Source organism: Oreochromis niloticus, linkage group LG3, assembly GCF_001858045.2.
Source record: "Oreochromis niloticus isolate F11D_XX linkage group LG3, O_niloticus_UMD_NMBU, whole genome shotgun sequence".
Lineage (NCBI taxonomy): Eukaryota > Metazoa > Chordata > Actinopteri > Cichliformes > Cichlidae > Oreochromis > Oreochromis niloticus.
The window spans coordinates 23,239,964-23,261,852 of NC_031967.2; the positions used below are offsets into that span (position 1 = coordinate 23,239,964).

At 40.4% G+C, this 21,889-nt stretch overlaps 1 protein-coding gene across 1 annotated transcript in view; it reads right to left on the reverse strand.

Annotated features, from left to right (window-relative positions):
- Positions 1-7,009: 7,009 nt before the first annotated feature.
- Positions 7,010-21,889, reverse strand: part of LOC109201288 (low affinity immunoglobulin gamma Fc region receptor II-like) — a 52,397-nt gene continuing 37,517 nt past the window's right edge. The window contains exon 8 of the mRNA XM_025905515.1: positions 7,010-7,091. Coding sequence (XP_025761300.1) covers positions 7,015-7,091 — 77 coding nt within the window. The 3' untranslated portion in view covers positions 7,010-7,014. The remainder of the gene's footprint in view (positions 7,092-21,889) is intronic.

The window sequence follows — 21,889 nt, forward strand, 5'->3', positions numbered from 1 at the left end:
GGCGTTCCCGGGCCAGCCGAGCGATATAATCTCTCCAGCGTGTCCTGGGTTTGCCCCGTGGCCTCCTCCCAGTGGGACATGCCCGGAAAACCTCACCCAGGACTGGCTGCTTTCAATGTGAAGGAACAGCGGCTCTACTCTGAGCCCCTCCCGAATGGCCAAACTTCTCACCCTATCTCTAAGGGAGAGGCCAGCCACCCTTTGGAGGAAGCCCATTTCCGGCGCTTGTATTCGCGATCTCGTTCTTTCGGTTACTACCCACAGCTCATGACTATAGGTGAGGGTAGGGACGTAGATTGACTGGTAAACTGAGAGCTTCGCTTTTACACTCAGCTCTCTCTTCACCACAACAGACCAGTACAATCCATCTGTCGATCTCCCGCTCCCATCACTCGTGAACAAGATCCCGAGATACTTAAACTCCTCCACTTGGGGCACGAACTCGTCCCTGACCCGGAGTGGGCACTCCACTCTTTTCTGGCTGAGGACAACGGCCTCATATTGGAGGTGCTGATTCTCATTCCCACCGCTTCACACTCGCCTGCGAACCGTTCCAAGGCGAGCTGGAGGTCATCACCCAATGAAGCCAACAGAACCACATCATCTGCAAAAAGCAGAGATGAGATCCTGAGACCACCCAAGTGAAAGCCTTCCGCCAGTTGCTATGCCTAGAAATTCTCTCCATAAAAATTATGAATAGAATCGGTGACAAAGGGCAGCCCTGGCGGAGCCCATCACCCACCAGGAACAAGTCTGACTTACTGCCGGCTATGCGGACCAAGCTCTTGCAACGGTTGTATAAGGACTGAATGGCCCGTAGCAATGGGCCAAACACCCCATACTCCCGGAGCACCCCCCACAGGACCCCCCGAGGGACACGGTCGAATGCCTTCTCCAAGTCCACAGAACACATGTAGACTGGTTGGGCAAACTCCCATGCACCCTCAAGTATCTTCGAGAGGATAAAGAGCTTATCCCGTGTTCCACGACCAGGACGAAAACCTCCTGTATCTGAGGTTCAACTAATGGATGGACTCTCCTCTCCAGCACCCTGGCATAGACTTACCCAGGGAGGCTGAGGAGTGTGATTCCCCTGTAGTTGGAACACACCCTCCGGTCCCCTTTCTTAAAGATGGGGACCACCACCCCGGTCTGCCAGTCCAGGGGTACTGCCCCTGATCTCCATGCAACATTGTAGAGACATGTCAACCAAGACAGCCCTACAACATCCAGAGCCTTCAGAAACTCGGGGCGGACCTCGTCCACCCTAGGGGCTCTGCCACCAAGGAGTTGTTTAACTGCCTCAGTGACCTCGCCCCCAGAGATTGGCGGGTGATCCCCTTCGTCCTCAGACTCTGCTTCCGCCAGGGAAGACGTGCCAGTGGGATTGTAAGTATTCCTTCCACCACCCAACAATTTTCTCAGTCAAAGTCAGCAGCACTCCACCGGCACTATTCACAGTGCAGGTAGAACACCACTTTCCCCTCCTGACCCAGATAGCAAGGAAACATTGAAACAATGTTGAGTCAATATCAGGCGACGTCATTGAAGCAACGTTGAAGTGTGACGTTGACCCAACATCACTCTTGCACCCATTTTTAACGTTGAAACAACGTCAGGTTTTGATGTTGAATCAATGTTGAAACCTGACATTGATTCGACGTTATATTTTCTAACACTGTTGACATTGAAACAATGTCAGATTCTGATATTGAAACACTGTTGAGCTATGGTATTGATTTTCCACCTCTTTCGTACAGTTGCTTTTTATTGAAAAAAAAAACAAAAAAACAAAAAAGGTCAATAGACATGTATCATTTGCAAAATACTTTATTAAAAGACAAAGTTTCCTATTTACATTTCTATGTTTCACGTCACTTTTTATTATTTACTCCGGGATGGGGATGGATGATGTGCGTCCTGCGCGCCACCCGTACGATCTGGAGCATATCTGAGCCATTTCTGGACTGCTTGAGCAAAGACCAACTCAGACATAGAGTTCGCCCCTACCTGCTGCGCCAGGCCATCTAGGACAAAAATAGACACACACACAAAAAAACAAAGACAAAAAAAGGGAATTAGAGCACATGAATAAGCTCTTGTTAATTGTCTTCAGCAGGGAGAAAGTATGTAAACTCCTAGGCTGATAAACATTAAAGTCACCAGGCGGAAATCAGCAAACTGCCGCATTTGATTCCCAAAGAGCTATAAGCTGAAAATGTGATATGTCTTAGCATGGTGTGCCGTGTATCCTTTAAAAAAAAAAGAAAACATGGGGTCCTCGGGCTGTACAAAGTGTACAACCCGAGGACAAAACAAGCTGAAGACCAAAGACTCCATCTCCAGATTAACCGGACATGAAAGTCTTGTTATTAAGAAAGACAAAGTAATATAGCAAAAAACAGACATAGGAAATGTGAAACGCACCCAGCACATCAATTGATCCCTTTATTGTTCACTTTAGGCTCATAAAAGTACAATAAATGTTAAAACTTACCAAATATGCATCTGCACAGCGCTGTATCTTTAAATGCCCTTTTTTGCTTTGTCTGGTCCTTGGTTTTTTTTTCCCTGCCCAGTTGAGTACAGAGGCCAGCTCCTTTGTAATGGCATAAACCATTACACGGCGGACTCGCACCTCCAGTGTGGTCCAGCAGCACCAATCAACGCAAAGCGTCTCACCTATAGACACATTTTATGAGATGGAATTAGCGTGTCTCATGTCTTAAATGTGTATGCAAGTGCTTGTGTGTTTACTTCATGTAATTGATGATAGAAACATGTCATTTAGTTTTCCCTAAAGCCTGATTTTCAAGTCATACAAAGAATAAACCAAAGTATTGGCAGTACAATGTATTTCTATTCCCTTTTGTTGGATATTCATTTGTTAGTTCTTGTAACTGCTAAAAGTGTTTACTAGTTTTTGCCTGTCACATATATTTGTTATACCATGTAAACTGTGAAATTCCAAGATTTTCAAACTTGCCTTGTAATAGTGGCCTCACAGAGTCTCTGGAATCTACAGAAGAAAAAAAAAAATCACAACAAGATGACATTCAGGAGTATAAATTGGGTTGTTTTTTTTTTAGATAAGAGTACAATGACATTGTGATGCAGCTTTAAAGCTTTTTTAAAAGCATACCATCTATAGGGAAGACATCAGACTCTGCATGCTGGCGAGATCGCAAAGCTGTGTCGGTTTGTGCCGGAGTGGCGAAAGGTGCCGGAAGCTGGGTGGGGCATTATGATGGTTGCTATCAGTGGGCTGGGGGGCAGACTGCGGAGTGATGAGGGCTGTGTAGAAAAAGATAATTTTTTAAGTATTTAAGAATACAGACAACTTGTCAAAAAAGTTTCCTCGTGTCAGACACAGATATGTACACAGACACTAGACAGTATTTTATTACCTGGTATTTTCACTCGAGGGGCCTGGGGAAACCGTTTTTTTGTAGGCTGCTCATCCTCTGAGTCCGTATATGTGTACAGGGGATTTGGTCTAAAGAAAAGAAATTAAAAACGGTCTTAAGTAATTGTAAATATGCTTTTGGCATATTGTTTCCTAAAGTTAGTTTGATTTCTAACAACACACACAGGAAACAGAGACGTGCAAGAAGGTACAGTATACAATGAATTTTTGAAGTGCACAGGTGTACACGGCTTTGCATTTTTAAAAAGTTTACAAACTTCCACTTTTTGGACTATATTATGTGGTGATATTGCAGTATGCAAGCACCACAGATATGTATAAAAGACAAGATCATAAATTCTTAACAATCAAAGATATGTTTGTGAATAAAAAGGTTTTACTTGTGCTTTCTTTTAAGACTGGTCAGGGTTTCTTCTTCGGACTGAAGGTCAGACGTATCACAGCGTTCACGTGGATATCTCTGAAGACTGCGTTCTGCTTCGTGAAATGTGCCTGGAAATACAAACACAATGTACGGCCAGACATACATTACGTGTGGACAAAGGATGCAAACGCATAGAAAAATCAGCGGTTTCAAAAATACGCTGGTACGTGTGGACGTAGCCTTATTCATTATTCAAGGCACAAACGGAAAGTCATGTACGCGTGCAACGTAAAGTTAGGTGACCGTGCAACGTACAGTCACGTGGGCATGCCGCGTGAGCATTCAAACTGAGTCTAAAGTTTTCGTGTGCGAATTGAAGCGAGTGCTCTCCAATCATCAAAAGTAACAAAGTCATTGAACACGTTTATACAGTTAACTTTACGTTTATCAATCATATATCACAGATTTAGAATTTTTTGTAGTACTAAGCAACTACAGAGCGAAAGTCTGGGTCAAGCGCCGACGGCAAGAACAAAGGAAACCTCGAAGCGTTAAAGCTAGCTTTGTAAGGGAATATAACGAAGAAATTATGAAACAAAAATGTTTTCTTTGTTGATATACTTTGTTCGCAGTGCAATTTATTTGTTGCCGGATTGTAAGAAGTAGACACAATTTCGGGCTCCCACATTTTGTGGGAGCAACGTAAATAACAGTAAAAAACTCGTTAATGTTATACATTAACGAGTTTTTTACTGTTATTCAAATGCAAACATGGAAATAACGAGTAGGAAAAAAAAATCATTCATTCTCACCTTATACTAATCGTGGTGCAGGCCAGTGCAGTGCATGAACTGATGCCTTCTCCGGTAAATCAAATGTCCCGCTCTACTGTACAAGACAATGAATACCTGGGGGGATGTACCAATGTGAGAGGGGTGCTGCGGAATAGTCCAAGTGATCGCTGCTTTAATTTCGGTCAACTATACATAAATTGCACGTAGACACGATTTTTTAAAGCTGGTGAACTAGACCAAGTCATTGATAACAAATGAACAATAAATCTACTTTCTCTGGTACTTTATACCTGATCAGTTGCAATGCAATTTAATGCTCAACTACAAATCGATGGTTTTTGATGGTGACCGGAGCCGAATGATCGTCAACTATAAATAGACGTTTTCTCGACGTTGTTGTTGTCACCTGGTCGACTATAAATAGATCAAATATCAATGACCAAAAAACAACGGTGAATCAACATCGTTACAACGTCACTATAGTAAGACCGTCGGTTTACCACAGTATTTCAATGTTGTTACAACATTGGCATTTCAACCCCGACCATATACGACGGTTTGGATGAAAAATCAACATAGATTCAATGTCGTCTTGCTATCTGGGGAGTCGCCTCACAGTTTGCCAGAATCTCTTCGAGGAAGTCCGAAAGTCTTTCTCCATGGCCTCTCCGAACTCCTCCCACACCCGAGTTTATGCTTCAGCCACTGCCCGCACCGCATTCCGCTTGGCCTGTTGGTACCTTTCAGCTGCCTCCGGAGTACCACAGGCTAACCAAGCCCGGTAGGACTCCTTCTTCAGCTTGGTGGGTCCCCTCACCTCTTGTGTCCACCATTTGGTTCGGGAGTTACCACCACGACAGGCACCAACTACCTTGCGGCCGCAGCTCAGTGCAGCAGCTTCAGCAACGAAGGTGCTGAACATGGTCCATTCAGACTCAATGTCCCCACTGAAGGTCTGCCGGAGGTGTGAGTTGAAGATCTCGTGGACCAGGGCCTCTGCTAGACGTTCCCTGCACACCCTCACTGTACATTTAGGCGCGCCAGGTCTGTCCAGCGTCCTCCCTCTCCACCTGATCCAACTCACCACCAGGTGGTGATCAGTTGACAGCTCAGCCCCTCTCTTTATCCGAGTGTCCAAAACATATGGCCTCAGGTCTGGTGATACGATTACAAAATCGATCATCGACCTGTGGCCTTGAGTGTCCTGGTGCCACGTGCACTTATGGACACTCTTATGTTCGAACATGGTGTTCGTTATGGCCAAACTGTGGTTTGCACAGAAGTCCAGTAACAAAACACCGCTCGGGTTCAGATCTGGGAGGCCGTTCCTCCCAATCACACCCTTCCAGGTCTTGCTGTCATTGCCTACGTGAGCATTAAAGTCTCCCAGGACAACAGAGTCCCCAGAAGGAGCACCCTCCAGTACCCCACCCAGGGACTCCAAGGGGGCTTGGTACTCAGAACTGCCGCTCGGCGCATAAGCACAGACGATGGTCAGGACCCATTCCCTGACCCCAAGGTGAAGGGAACAAACCCTCTCGTCCACTGGGAGAAACCCCAACATACCAGCAGCAAGCCGTGGGGATACCAAGATACCCACCCCAGCCCACCGCCTCTCACCAGGGGCAACTCCACACTGAGACAGAGTCCAGCCCCTCTCCAGGAGGCTGGTTCCAGAGCCAAGGCCATGGATTGAGGTGAGCCCGACTATATCTAGCAAATCCCTCTCAACCTCACGCACTAACTCAGGCTCCTTCCCCACCAGTGAGGTGACATTCCATGTCCTAATTGCCAGTCTTGGTAGCCAGGGATCGGTCCGCCAGGACCTCGTAACAACTGAAAAATGAAATAAAATTAAATAAAATAAATTAAAAAAACAAAGGTCGATGAAATGGACCAATGCGGCAAGGCCGTGATGATCCACTTGGTAAAATAAATCCACTGGGTAATGTTGGCCTTCAGACAACAATTCTAATGGCTAAAGAACCAAACAGGATAGGAAGAAAATAACAAATGACAATGAGTGCCTTGAAATGAATGGTCTCTTTCAGTGGATTCATGCACAACGCTGAAAAGCTGTAACATGTACTCTCAGTCTGACACACAACAACAACACACTTTATTTATGTCACACTTTTATCAACAAAGTTACAAAGTGCTTCAAAGAAAAAAAATTATAATATGTTAAAAATCAAAGAAATTGTTTAAAACATAAAAACAGATCTACAGCACATTAAAGTCCATTAAAATTATTATCTAATGGGAGAAAAACAAGCGAAACAGAGAGCGATTCTTTCTGAAGGAAATATAAACTCAGGCTATCAGGATCATTGCTTTGAATTCAAAATCTTCTCCTTTTCACTCAAAGTCACTTCAAGTTTTTAAGAGACTTTACCAAGAAAAAGAGAAGAACAGCTAAAGAGCTGCTGTTAAGATTTTAGAGCTGAGGCTGAATTTGGATTGACATCATTGTAGTCAGAGCTCTCCTCTGGGTCACCACGTTGCCCTGTTGAGGTGATCAAATGAAAGCATTTCAAAACAAACTCCCTCTGTTTTGTCCACAAATGCATTTATTATCAGTGAGAATAATTACCAATGTATATTTTGCATTTCAAATCTCACATTTTGTGCACTCACTTGTCTTGTTGATGACTTTGAGTTGAATGACAGATGTGAAATTGGTGTAATCACCTTCTCCTGGACCTAAAATAATAATCTTATTGACTTTAATATTGAACAGAGTTGTTGTATAGTCATCCAGCTTCCACAAGCTCTATATTAATGAAAGTGTATACTTTACCATGTTCAGTGTTTTCACATCTTCTGAGTGTCTCATAGACAGAACGAACACCTGCAGGTCAGAGAAAATCAGTCACCTCATGTCTGTGATACTAATTTAAACACAACTATTCTTGCAAAATATATTTATATTAAAAGCTGCAAAGCTGCAGCAAATGTAATAAGTACTTGTTGCAAATGGCATCACAATTTTTGAAACTACAAGAAAAACTAACCATGAAGAAGAGAGGAGTACACGTGCTGCTGACCTTCATCCTGATTGAGCGTCTGCTCGTTAGCAGCACCTTTATTAAAAAAGTCAAATAAGACTTTTGTTTTTACATGGACCTCATGATGCATTTGTGTCTTTGAATGATAAAGAGTTTGGAGTAAGTAAAGGAAAAGGTCTCACTGTTGGTCGTTGTGCAGCGATACAACAAGAGCAGGAGAATAATAATGAGAGAGACTCCACAAACCAGTCCAACAATCAACCTCACAGGAGATGAAGAGCTGTCAGCTCCTGACACAGTTACAACAAACAATAATTGATTATTGATAAATTATAACTATATTTTTATATACTTTTATAAAAGCTCTTACAAAATAGAGCCAGGTGATTTTAGGCCTTAAATCAAACAATCTAATGTTCCTTCTCAGTCATCAAACTCATTTACACAAACACATCAAATGTTTTGATCCTGCTCACCTTTAACTGACATCCAGCTCTGTGCTGACTCTCTTCCTGAGTACTGACACTTGTAGAAACCTTCATCAGACTTTGACACTGCAGAGATGTTCAGCTCCCCTCGGGGATCATTTTGAATAAGTTTGTCATTGTGATAGAAAAACACATTGGAAAGTATTTTTTGTGTTCTCAAACTGCAGCTCAGACTAACAGAAGCTCCCTCAGTCACAGGATGAACAGGACTCACCAGGATAGGACCATTACCATCATCTGTGACACAATCACACACAATTGTTTCAGTCACATCAGCTGGTGCACACTTTTAGAAAAATCTTATACATAATAACAAGAACTGATTGTGCTTTTAATCGTGAAGATCTGATCTTGTACATTTTAAAACTGCTGTATGATTACTGTATGCTACATAAGATTAATGGGAGAAATGTTCATGTGACGTCTAAATCATCCAAATCCAAGAAGTAAATGTATAATAACATACTCTGTACAGTGATGTTGACTGCACTGCTGAACTCTCCTGATCCAGACTCACACCAGTACACTGCAGTATCTGACTTTGATGTGTAGATGTTACATGTGGATCCAGTCATTCTCCTACAGTCAGAGTGCAGTCGGCCGTCCTCAGAGAACTTCCTCACTCTCCACTCAGTGAAGTTTCCCTCACAGGTCAGTGAGACAGAGTCAGAGGTGAAGTGTTGCACTCTGTCAGGACTCACTGTGAGAGACGCTGCTGAATGAACATCTGGAAACAACATGCAGTGAAGAGACAAAGCTCACAGATGTTAGGATTTAAAATATGAAACACATTTTAATAAGGTCAATGTTACTGACCTTATCATGTGATCTGTAACAAGACATCCAACATATGTGACCTTATTAAAGATTAACGACTGCAAACTGACCTGCAGACCAGACAAACTTTGGTTGACTGTGATCAGTGTGATACTCTGGGTCTCCTCTTCCAGCTCTGCACACATATCCTGCTGTGTGTGTCTGTCCATGAATGATGTAGGAGTCCTGTGCAGTCCCACTGCCATCAGGTAGCAGCTCATAACTGGAGGATTTCTCTGATAGATCAGGAACAGCTTTATACCAGTAGAAGCTCCATCCTGCAGACGGATGTTCAACCTCACAGTTCAGAGTTACTGAGGCTCCAGGACTCAGCCATGATGGAGACACAGTGAGGACAGGACGGGGTTTATCTGTTCAACAAAGATTTTCTCTCAATGTTTCGTCTCTTAACTCTGAATTCAATGTCACTAAAATGTTGACTCACAAATATATTTTATGAACTTGTATTAATAAAACTCTTTTTTATTATAGAACATAAATGTAAATGAATCAGACCAATTTAAAGACCTGGGTGGAAAAAAGTAATTAATAACATGTTGTAAAACCTCAGTGTTGAAGCTCATTTGATCAACAATATAATATGTTATAAATGCTATGACTACATAGCTCAAATGAGGTCATTAATTTGAAGCATAACTGAGTTCATTGATCAGTGATGAGAATGTATTGGGGTTTTTGTATGTATATTTTTATGTTATCAAAATTTCTGTCAAAACAGTCTGGATGAAAGATCTTCAACTCACTTGAAACTGTCAGTGTGACTGAATCACTCCACTTTGTTGTTTTATGCTGTGAACTTTTCATTCTGCCCTTACAGCGATAGTTTCCACTGTTGGATGATGAAGCAGATCTAATCCTGTATTCAGTTTGATTTGGAGGTTTTATCGTGCTGTTTGTTTCCCACTCATAATCCCACTCAGTGCCTCCTCCATGGATCTCACATCTGACAGTGATCGTCTCTCCTCTGTATATCTCAGACCAGTTTGGATACAGAGTCACAACAAGCCTGTTTGAGACTGTTAATGTTCAAGAAAGTACAATAAAAACACATGAATGACAAAAGGTTCAGTTACCATCAGATGTAGTGCTTTGTGAGAAGTTAAATTTAAACTTACCAATTGTGTCAATCCTGACTGACTCACTGTCCTCTGTGTAGTAAACTGGTTGTCCTCTTCCTCCTTTGCACCAGTAGCGTCCTCCCTGTGTGACTCTGATTTGTCCATTTGATAGAAAAACAGCATCTCGTGGACTCACAAGTCCACCAGAATCCTCTCTGTACCAGTAGTATTTCCATCCAGATGATGATGATGGGTTCACAGAGCAGGTCAGGGTCACACTGCCCCCTACTGGAACAGCTGTGTTATCAGCTGTCAGTTTGGCCTTTGGTTTATCTGCAGTTCAGTTTAGAATGAGAACAAAAGTAAATGGATGAAATGTAATCTGCTCTATTTTCTATTTCAATAACTGTATAATAAGCAATTATATATTTTTAATATTATTATAATTTCATTATTTTCATTTATTTTAATCATTTTTAGTTCTTTATACATTTTAACTGAGCAGCATGAAGGGGGGCTAAACTTTTGAAGTATTTTCACTTATTTAGTTAAAATTGAGAATATAGATTGATGTCCAACTTACATGATACAGTCAGTGTGATGATATCACTCCACTCAGTTAAGAAATAGTCCCTTCTGCCCCGGCAGCTGTATCCTCCACTGTCAGACTTAGTAGCTCTGATGATTCTGTATTCATTGGATGTTGGAGGTGTGTTTAACTTGTTTCGTCTCCATTCATACGTCCACTGAGCTCCTTCACCTCCCTGAATCTCACATCTGACAGTGACTGTCTCACCGCTGTATATCTGAGTCCAGGATGGCTGCAGGGTCAGAGTGGGCTTAATGGGAACTGTTCACATAAGAATATCCAGTCAGGAGACATCATACAAATTTTATTGTTTATAACATGAGAGTAAAGTGACTGGAAAACAGCTGATTCACAGACATGCCCTTCTTTGATGCAACAATCTTTAAAAACAACTTAAATATTAATTTCAGGAGTAAGTAAAATATTTTGAAAAGCAAGTTGAATCAGTCAAGTTCCCTGCAGACTGGTTGTTACTATAAAATGTCTATGTTGGATTAATTTGTTAAAAGTTGTCATTGTTGTGCTTAAAATTTGTAAACCTTGTCTTAAATTGCATGTAAAGATTCTGGTGTCCCTATTTAGTAAGGAATGTTTACTTCCTGCCCTTTATGGACTCACTTATGCTTGTATATGGTGGACCATTAAAGGGGTTAAGCCATATATGGGGTGAGGGAGATGACCCTTTTATGACTAGAGGTGTTGTAAAAGGTTGTAACCAGGAAGTCACGTTTACAGACACACATACACACACACCCAAGCACACATACACACACACATGCACTCTCATGCTCGCACATGCATGCACACACACACAGTGCCTTAGCTTTTATGACACATCATATGGGTTTTACAATGGGATGTTTGTGTAACTGTTTTCACTAAATAAAAGGCTGCGAGGGTAGGCTGGAGTTGAAGTTGGCTGGGATCAGATGAGGGGCTTGCAGCTCCAAGATCCTGACCAGAACGGGTTCCCTTCCAAGTTTAAATGGATTGAGGTCTGATTGTCTTGCTTTGTTCGCAGCAACAAGTCTCTGAGTCAGCAAGACCTGTGAGTGCAGACCTAACATTCTGTTTTCAAGTGTGAATGTTTCCCAGGTCTGACTTTCTGTTTCTGATCTTTTTCAGGATGAATTCTTTGTTTGCTCATGTTTGTAGTTTTGTTTATTATTCTTCATTCTTTCTTGAGCATTTTTGGAACTTTTAGTTCTTGTTACACTTTAGTGTTGGAGTTTAATTTGTTCCCTCCCATTGTGTTTCCTGTCTCACCCTCCTGTGTCAATCCCCCTTTGTTAACTTTGTTAACAACCTTTTTGTCCTAACTGTTTCACTGTTTAGTTATTAACTTTCACTTCCTGTTTTATTTTGGTAGTGGTGCCACTGGTGTGTGTGTGTGTGTGTGTGTGTGTGTGTGTGTGTGTGTGTGTGTGTGTGTGTGTGTTCTTTTGGATTTTTAATCAGCCAAAAGAAAAGTTTGACTTTTTCTTATCTAGGTTCTCATCTTTCAACACATGACAGAATGAAGAAGTTAGATGTTTTATTTTCTGCACAGCATTAAATTGTAAATGATTAAATAAAAAAATTCTTCATTATGGACAAAAGATGAAGTCACGTTGTTTACTTTTTTTCACGTTTACTATTGTTTCAAAATGAATTTTCTTACCAGTTTCATGAATAATGATTGGGTCACTGTCTTTAACACGTCCTCTGCAGGTGTAGAAGCCAGCTTCAGATGTCACAAGTACTCTGTCTGATTCACCAGCTACTGTGGTCTTCTCAGAGGTTTTAGAGGTTTGTCTGAACCAGTCATATTCTAAGTCAGCAAAGTGATTCACATCACAGGTCAGTGTCACACTGCCCCCTGCTGGCATGATTTCGGTGTTTGCTTTCACAGTAGCCTTCACTTTCTCTCCTGTAATTCAAAGATCAAAAGTATAAAATTGTTGCCCGAAGGTTTGATGCTAACTTAAATAATGTGAATCATTCAATTCAACACACTGAACCTCTACAGAGACTTTGGAGTGACATGTTAGACAGCTTCTAATCAAAACACCAAATGTGGGTATGAAGGTAACAAACTCTATGCTGAGCTCAGAGCAGCATATTTCATATTTCATGATGGTGTTTCCTTTAATCTTTCATTTGTCATCTATGTGTACAGAGACAGAGATGAATAATAACTGATTATTGAATGTTTATTAAAATTATTTAACTATTATTAAATTATTGAACGAGAGAAATATACTGTCCCTTTGGTAAATACAAGTGAAGAACAACACATATGGTATACTGTAAATGGTAAGAAGAAGCAGTTTCTCACCTTCAGCATTTCCACAGAGGATTGTGTTTAGCGCTAAAACAATGAATTCAATCACATCAGATATTAGACAACTGACAATCAGAAGGTGCAGAACAATCTTTGATCTCACAGAAGAAGTTACAAATTCCAGGCACAGTAAGAAATTCAAGTTTGGGATATTTCTTGATCTGAAAAAAGCATTTGGCATAATTAACCATGAAATATTAGTACACATAAATACACTGGAAAGGTTTAGGATAAGAGGGTAGTCCTAAATGGGGTTAAAATCCATTTAAATAACAGGCAACAATTTGTAAAGATGGGAAAATATAAATTAGAATGTTTACACATTGTATGTGGTGTACCCCACGTTGGGCCACTTCTTTTTTTGAACATTTGTTTTATTTGCTGATGACATACATATCTTGTGGCCTGTTGTAAATTTGCAGCAACCTTTGAACCTTCAGAAATTAACAAAATAAAACATTGTTTGATCCATCCATTGATCATCTTCCACTTATCAAGGGCTAAATCTCTGGGGCGGCAACCTAGGCAGAGAACCCTGCTTAGGCTTGCAAATTTGACTAATTATATAATTGATAAAGACTGATTAGTAAATCATTAAATATTATTAAGGGTTGTAGGCTCAAGTGTAAACTTCAGTCTACTCCTTTTCCATCATGTAAATGTTGTGGTATAGTGTTACTCATGGCAAATTGATTGTTTTTTCTGTTTAAAGTGTATTTTATTTATTTCATTCTTGAAAATAAAACAGTCATTCAAAAACAAAATAAATATATAAACGGAGGCTTTTTAAAGGTAAATCTTCAGACAGCACAATGATTGCTCATTTTTAAAAAATCTGTGATACTACTAGCTGTCAAACAGGCTGGAAACATGAAAAAACTCTTTAAAAACAAATACTTAAAATATGAAAAAATGTAAATTTTAAGAATACACTGTGTATAGATACACTGTAATTTTCACCAGTGAGAAACATTCTCCTTCATTACTGCCATTCAAACAGTAAAGGTGTGTATTGTACTCACAGAATAACCCCAGGAAACAGAACAAAGAGTGCCCCATCCTCACGTCCAGCCCTGCACGCTGATCTGCATCTAATCTCAAAGTGTTCGACTTTGCATTGCTCTTAATGTAGATAAGACCAGAGTTTTTATTCAGCTCCACCTTCTGTCACCTCTCTGTGCCCCCTAGCTTTGACTGCAGCAGTCATTTGACATGTTCAGATTTCCTGTCCACTGCAAACATTTAACCCGCTGAAGCCTAGCGTATCATATTTTGTACATACAGTTTTTTTGCAAGTTTTTGAGACTACATTATCAGTTTGTCTTGATGCATGATCAATCATCCAACTAAGGAAATCCCCAACTTTTCTGGATCATCAATGTGTTTTAAATAATTAAAAAAGAGCCAAATGTGACAAACATTATATAAATTTAAAGTCATATATGGAAATTAAATTGTAATATTTTCTTTTAAACAAATCATTTAGAATAACTGAATCAGTAATGACTGATTGATCCTGCAGGTGTACTTCAAATAAGTTTTAGTTCTTCACAGATCTTCCTGTCTCTAATTCAGTGGTAACGTTTTTCTAACTTATCAAAGCTCATAGGCATCTGATTTTTCATTTTGATTGTTTATGAGAGGAATTATGTTGAAATTCTTCTTTCAGCCTGCATAAAAACATGTTTATGCATTTTATTTGAGTCTCAGCTCAAATATTCTCATGCAGTTCTATAATTAAAAGGCTCCTCTGACCTCAGAATAGATCTGTGAATGTTCTCACCCTGTGGTGCGATTATAGTTTTAATTCTGGCCCCAGAAAAAGGAAATGACTCACTGTGTGGTTGAACTGAAGGTAAAGACCTGTATGTTTCACAAACTAAAATATCAAAACATTTAAACTTCCATCACCCCTGACTCTCTGACCTTTTGTCCTACTTCCTGACTTCAGTCAGGAATGACAGTGTGGCCTGGACAGGTGTGATTGGGACACATTAGGCTAAAGGTTGATGCTTCGTTCTGTAATTTTATTGTCAGGTGTGCAACCATATTTTCTGGACACTCTGGTAAAGACAGAACACTTCTCTACAGCCTGGTGGGTTCTTAAAGATTACTAAGTCATCACTTAAACTAACATCCATTTGGAACAATCCAGATATTTATCAGAAAACAAATACAATGAAAAAGTACGTTTTTCGTGGCATAATCTAGAATATGTTATACAAGATGGAAAGGTTATTTAATTTGAAGAACATAGGACTCATCTGCACACTCCAGTCTATTCTTTGTGGTGGAGGCAGTGGGTGCTGCCCTGGACTCAGTGGTGCTCGGAGTCCTGGGCAGCACTACAAGGTTCCTCACAGTGTTACTAGAGGCCAAGGCAATGCAATCCAGAGGAAGTATCTGGTTGGACAGTATATTTTTAAGGTTTTTAGTGCCAAGTGCAATCACCTTTGTTTTTATCTGAATCTAGAAGCAGGAAATTGGTAGTTATTCTCATTCCTACACACCAATTTAACTAATTGGTGTGTGTCATCTGGCTTAATGGATAGATAGAGCTGGATATCATCTGTATAGCAAGGGAATTGTAGCAGGTTCTAATATGGAACCCTGTGGAACGCCATATTTATCTTCACTGTGTGAAGAGGACTCTCCATTTACATGAACAAATTGGAGTCTATTAAATGATTCCACCATCCACTGATGTCAAAAGAGGATCATTTGGAACGGTTCGCAGCCGAGTGTGAAGCGGTAGGAATGAGAATCAGCACCTCCAAATCTGAGGCCATGGTCCTCAGCCGGAAAAAGGTGGAGTGCCTACTTCAGGACGAGTTCCTGCCCCAAGTGGAGGAGTTTAAATATCTCGGGGTCTTGTTCACGAGTGATGGGAAAAGGGACCGGGAGATCGACAGACAGATTGGTGCAGCGGCTGCTGCAATGCGGATGCTGTACCGGTCTGTTGTGGTGAAGAGAGAGCTGAGTGTAAAAGCGAAGCTCTCAATTTACCCATCGATCTATGTCTCTGCCCTCACCTATGGTCACTAGCTGTGGGTAGTGACCGAAAGAACGAGATCACGGATACAAGTGGCAGAAATGGGCTTCCTTAGAGAGTGAGAGGTTCGACCATTCGGGAGGGGCTCAGAGTAGAGGCACTGCTCCTCCAGATCAAAAGGAGCCAGTTGAGGTGGTTCAGGCATTTACCAAGGATGCCTCCTGGGCGCCTCCTGAGTGAGGTGTTCCAGTCATGTCCCACCGGGAGGAGGCCCAGGGACAGACCCAGGACACGCTGGAGAGATTATATCTCTCGGCTGGCCTGGGAACGCATGGGTGTTTCCCGGAGAAGCTGGAGGAGGTGGCTGGGGAGATGGAGGTCTGGGCTTCTCTGCTTGGGCTGCTGCCCCCGTGACCTGGACCCAGATAAGCGGAAGAAAATGGATGGATGGATGGAGTCTAAGTAAATATCAATGGTACTGAAAGTAGCTGTAGATAATGTTACATCTGTGAGATGATTATGAGTTATTTTTTTCTCAAATGGTTAAAATTTTATTTGAAAAGAAGTTCATAAGTCATTACTAGTTAACCTTAAAGGAATGGTTGGCTCAACAGAGCTTTCTTATAGAGTAACAAACTATTTCTCCAGACCTTTGATCTTCAAAATTTGTGACACGCCATTTCCTCTCTAGCTTACGAGTTATCTGCTTTAACCTCCTAAGACCCGAACTCTTCCATGACATGCATTTTTAATTTCTCTTTGATATTTGGGCATATTGGGGCCCAATGAATGTAAAAACAAAGAATTTCCAGATTTTTTTTTTTTACCTTATTTTTGTTTTTAAGAAAAATGAGAGCCACAAATGAGGATATTCATTTAAAATTTTGATAGAACAGTAGCAGTATAATGTCCTCGTAAGTGGATATCAGGCCCATGTAGAGCAAAATTGAGTATTTTGGTCAAAATAACCAAAAATGTGATGTCCACATATGTGGACGGCAGGTCCTAGGAGGTTAAGGTACGTGTTTCAGAATTATACTAAAAATACCATTTATACTAGGGAGTCAAGTACTTCTGACCGTCTAACACTATTAACAAGACAATCGATCGCTGTGTGAGTAGAGTTTAGGTAGCTGTTCTGTACTGTGTTGGCATATGGTACTGAAGAAGGTAACAGGGAACTAAATCCTGCTCCTCACATACATAGTCTTAAACAGTCAGGTCCCATCTTATCTTAATGACCTTATAGTACCATATCATCATTACTTGTTGTTCCTAGAGTATTTAAAAGTAGACTGGGAGGCAGAGCCTTCAGTTTTCAGGCCCCTCTTCTATGGAACCACCTTCCAGTTTGGATTCGGGAGACAGACACTATCTCTACTTTGGAGATTTGGCTTAAAACTTTCCTTTTTGCTAAAGCATATAGTTAGGGCTGGACCAGGCGACCCTGAATCCTCCCTTAGTTATGCTGCAATAGGTGTAGACTGCTGGGGGACTCCCATGATGCACTGAATATTTCCTTTCCAGTCACCTTTCTCACTCACTATGTGTTCATAGACCTCTCTGCATTGAATCACACTTGTTATCAATCTCTGGCTCTCTTCCACACCATGTCTTTTATCCTGTTTTCCTTCTCTCACCCCAACCGATCACAGCAGATGGCCGCCCCTCCCTGAGCCTGGTTCTGCCGGAGGTTTCTTCCTGTTAAAAGGGAGTTTTTCCTTCCCACTGTCACCAAAGTGCTTGCTCATAGGGGGTCATATGATTGTTGGGTTTTTTCTCTGTATGTATTATTGTAGGGTCTACCTTACAATATAAAGCGCCTTGAGGCAACTGTTGTTGTGGTTTGGTGCTATATAAATAAAACTGAATTGAATTAATTATATCCTTTAATTTATTTACAGCACTTTCACAAAGACTGTAATGGAACATATTCCCCACTGCTGTGTAATCAGTTATTCTAAATTTACATGTAGAGAAAAGAGAGTTTTCAGGGAATACTAATAAATCTGCCATTTCTATGCCATAGAACAAGATGCAGAGTATGACTAAAGTGGCTGGTGGGATCTTTTACATTTTGAGAAAAATCAGTTTACTCTAGTAATATATTAAATGCAGAGTTGAGGCTGTCATTTTCTTTGTCTGAACTGAGTACTAAATCAGACACCAAGTCTGATAAATCAGAGAGAAACTCTGAAGAAGGGCCAGGTGGATGACAGATAACAAGAAATAAAACTGTTTTGGAGTTTTCCAATTAGGGTGGACAAAGTTAACAGCTGGGCTTTGTTAACTTTGTCTAGGTCATTAGTTACTTTTATAATAAGTTAGTGTGCAGGATTGATCTGAGTTCTGACAAGCAGCACAAGCCAAAATTGTTTTGGCAAAGTTGCATACCAGTTCACTGTCAGTTTTAGTGACCTTCGATTGACATAACAGGGTGTCATTCTGCCAACATGAATTATGGAGCATGATTAGTTTTTGTGACTCCAGAGGCAGGTGACAGGTACTGGCAAGTCAAGTGAAGTGTAACCTTGTCAGGTAGCTGAAACAAAGGCCGGGCAATGAAACCATGGAGTCAGACTTTCAGTTGGCCTTGAAGTGATTCTGGCAAACTGTAAGGTACCTCAGGGGAAACAGCTTTTTGCCCACAGTGTACATGGTAGAAATGGGGCAGTGTTGCTTCACTCGCCGCTGTAACATTAGCCATATTGGGACCATTATGACTACTATCAGTAGTCATTTATCAGTTCCCAGAGTCAGAACCAGACACGGAGAAGCTGCATTCAGCTTTTATGCTCTATATATCTGGAACAAACTCCTAGAAAGCGTCAGATCAGCTGAAACACTCAGTTTGTTTAAATCCAGGTTGAAGACTCTCCTATTCTCAGCTGCATTTGAATAAAACACCAAATCCACACTTTTAAGCTTAAATTTCAAAACTTAAATTTTAACTACTGATTTTATCTACTGTTCTGATTTTATCTACTGTTTTTAATCAATTTTAAGTCATGGTTTTTATTTGTTTTTGTTTTTAATGTCTCTGTAAAGCACTTTGAATCACCTTGTTGTTGAATTGTGCTATATAAATAAACTTCCCTTGCCTTGCCTTGCCTTGCCTTGCTATGTTTCCTGTGTCACAGTTTCGTGCACTGAATTTACATCCTGTGTCGCATTCCACAATCTGTATGTCACTTCAGCTGGCTGTGCACCTGTCATTTTTTGTAACCCGGTGCGTTGTGCTACAGCCGCTGCAGCTGGGTTGAAGACATGAGTCATATTCCAGGACAGAAGGTCAGAGAAGCTCAGACAGATACAGATGTACAGAGGGAGATGTTGGAACAGTTTGTAAACTTGAGATTTTGTGTCAAAAACATTGCAAAAAAACTCTAGACAAAATAGCGGCTTCCTGTTTTCAATTCTCCTCCTCCTATATTAGTGTGTACTTGCTAATATTGTCCGAGTGGCAACACCTATCATTTAGAAGAATACTGGAGCGGCTTACTGCGCCTTAACGGCAGGTATAAATAGAAGTGACTGTGTGGCAAGACCTCTGAGGTGGGTGAGATTTGCTTTTTAAGTTTCTCAAGGTTCTGGATGTTGTGGCTGACAGGCCTACACAACGTTATGTTGGTGTCGGGTACCATTATGACCACTTGCCTAATATTGGATTGGTCCCTCTTTTGCAGCCAAAACAGCCCTAATATATCAAGGCATAAACTCCACTGGACCCCTGAAGGTGTGCTGTGGGTTCTGAAAACAAGATGTTATCAACAGATCCTTTAAGTCCTGTAACCTGGAATTTGGAGGCCAAGTCAAATTTTCTTCTCTAATATATCCCACCCACTATTTAGGGGCTTGTTTAGATTAAATAGAACATAACAGAAAGCATTAAAACATGTTAAAAACACAACATCCTTAATACACGCATCGTAGTTTGGACCTGGAAGCAGGATTCACATGTCATCACTTAAAGATAATCTGTCCATTCTGTCAGCTATCAGGGCTAAACTGCAAGGCATCGCACATGTAGCTTCAATTGTTCTTCCTCATTTTAGTTCTGAAGGCTGATGAAAGAAAAACATATGAGATCATTGTTATTTTAAAGTGCTGAGATGGTACAGATAAGCCCTAGTGCTCTGGTCACTGTCTGCTGTTGTTTTCACTAATTAGTTTTTTATTAAATCAACTTAGGTGAAAACTAATTAAAGGTTCATTGCATTATAATATTAATGTACTCCTACCTTAAATTATGTTTGTGCTACATTATTGTGATACTGGTTGCATCTCCTCCACCAAAAAAACAACCATATCAACCAAGCTCATTTTGCATTTCACTGCGATGTTGTTTTTGTCCTTTTCAAATACAAATTCAGAATGAGAGTTCATCGTCTTGAAGGCTGTTCTCACTGCCCTGTCACAATGCTAGCTGAGCTACACTGACACAAACTTTGACCAGCTGCCAGGGAGGTTTGTGTGTGTGTGTGTGTGTGTGTGTGTGTGTGTGTGTGTGTGTGTGTGACCAAGCAGACAGATACAACTTCATCCAGGATGGCAGTTACTGTGATACTGCAGAGTCCAGCAGACAGGTTGGACTCTACAACCTGACATTATCATCATAGGTGCAAAAACCATTTCTGTAACACACAGGTAAACAGATACATTAGTATCAATAAAAGAAAAATGATTTAATGTTTTATCTGTCAAACATGCCTGGACATTTAGAGAGATGTACATGCAGAGGCTCTTAAAGGAAACTTATTTTCAGCATGACAAGCAAGCTTTTCACAGTTTCTTAATGATCACGTATTTATTTATTTTTTTAGTCGTGCGTCATTACCACAAGCACTCTATTTTTAATTTGCTTTCACAGAGTGTCATGCATACTTAAATGTAGCAGGGATAATTGTTGCCTTTATTCCAGTATTGGTAAAAAAAAAACAAAAAAAACAAGACATCTGCTAAACTGAGGGATTCAGGGTGAAACTACAGGCTACGTTTCCTCTTTTCTAGGTGGCCCAGTCAGAAATCATGAGGCCTCTCAGTGATAAAAATCAGCCTGTGGGAGAATAGATGGTGAATACTAAATGTAGTCACTGTAGGCTAACCAGAAGAACAAATATATTATTCTGTATTGTCATCTTTGTAGTTTGATCTTTTATTATTCCTTGATATTGACTGAATAAAACATAATCAGTGTATTTCTTTGCAGGTTTGAATTTATTGCAGTTTAGTTTCAGGGTTTTCTAAAATAGTTAGAAAGTAGAACAGCTTTAAAATCCTTTTTAGGGCAAATCGTTTTAGTAAAGCCCCTTATTACCGATCATTCCCCACCAACCAGCTTAACTCTAAATTAGCTTTTTATTGATTGATTGATTGATTTATATGTAGTCTTCATCAGATAGGTGCATAAGACACACAAGAAATGTGGGTAAAGAGGAATCCAATCCAATCCAACTTTATTTATATAGCACTTTTAAAAACAACAAAGTTGACCAAAGTGCTTTCCAATAAAACAGAGATAGCAGTTAAAAACCATACATTAAGCATACAATGAAATCAATAAACAAAATAAATACATAATTGAAAAAGAAGATAAAAATAAATCAGTGTATATATTAAATATTAAAACATGAGTAAAATAAACAATAAGATATACAATGAATAAGATTAACAAAGTAAAAAGATTAAGAATGACCAACAGCTGACTAAAAACTGACTACAAACTGACTCTGATAATACTCCTAGAAAGCCTTTGAAGAAAAGTGTGTTTTTAAAAGTGATTTAAACATTTCAAGTGTTGGGGCCAACCTAATATGGACGGGCAGTTTGTTCCATAGTTTGGGGGCCACAACAGCGAAAGCTCGGTCCCCCCGGTGTTTCAGTTTCGACATGGGGACAGCAAGGAGTGACTGGTCAGATGATCTGAGAGACCTTTGTGGAGTGTAGAAGGTCTGACAGGCATTTAAAACTTTAAAAGCAAGCAATAAAATTTTAAAATGAATTCTAAAC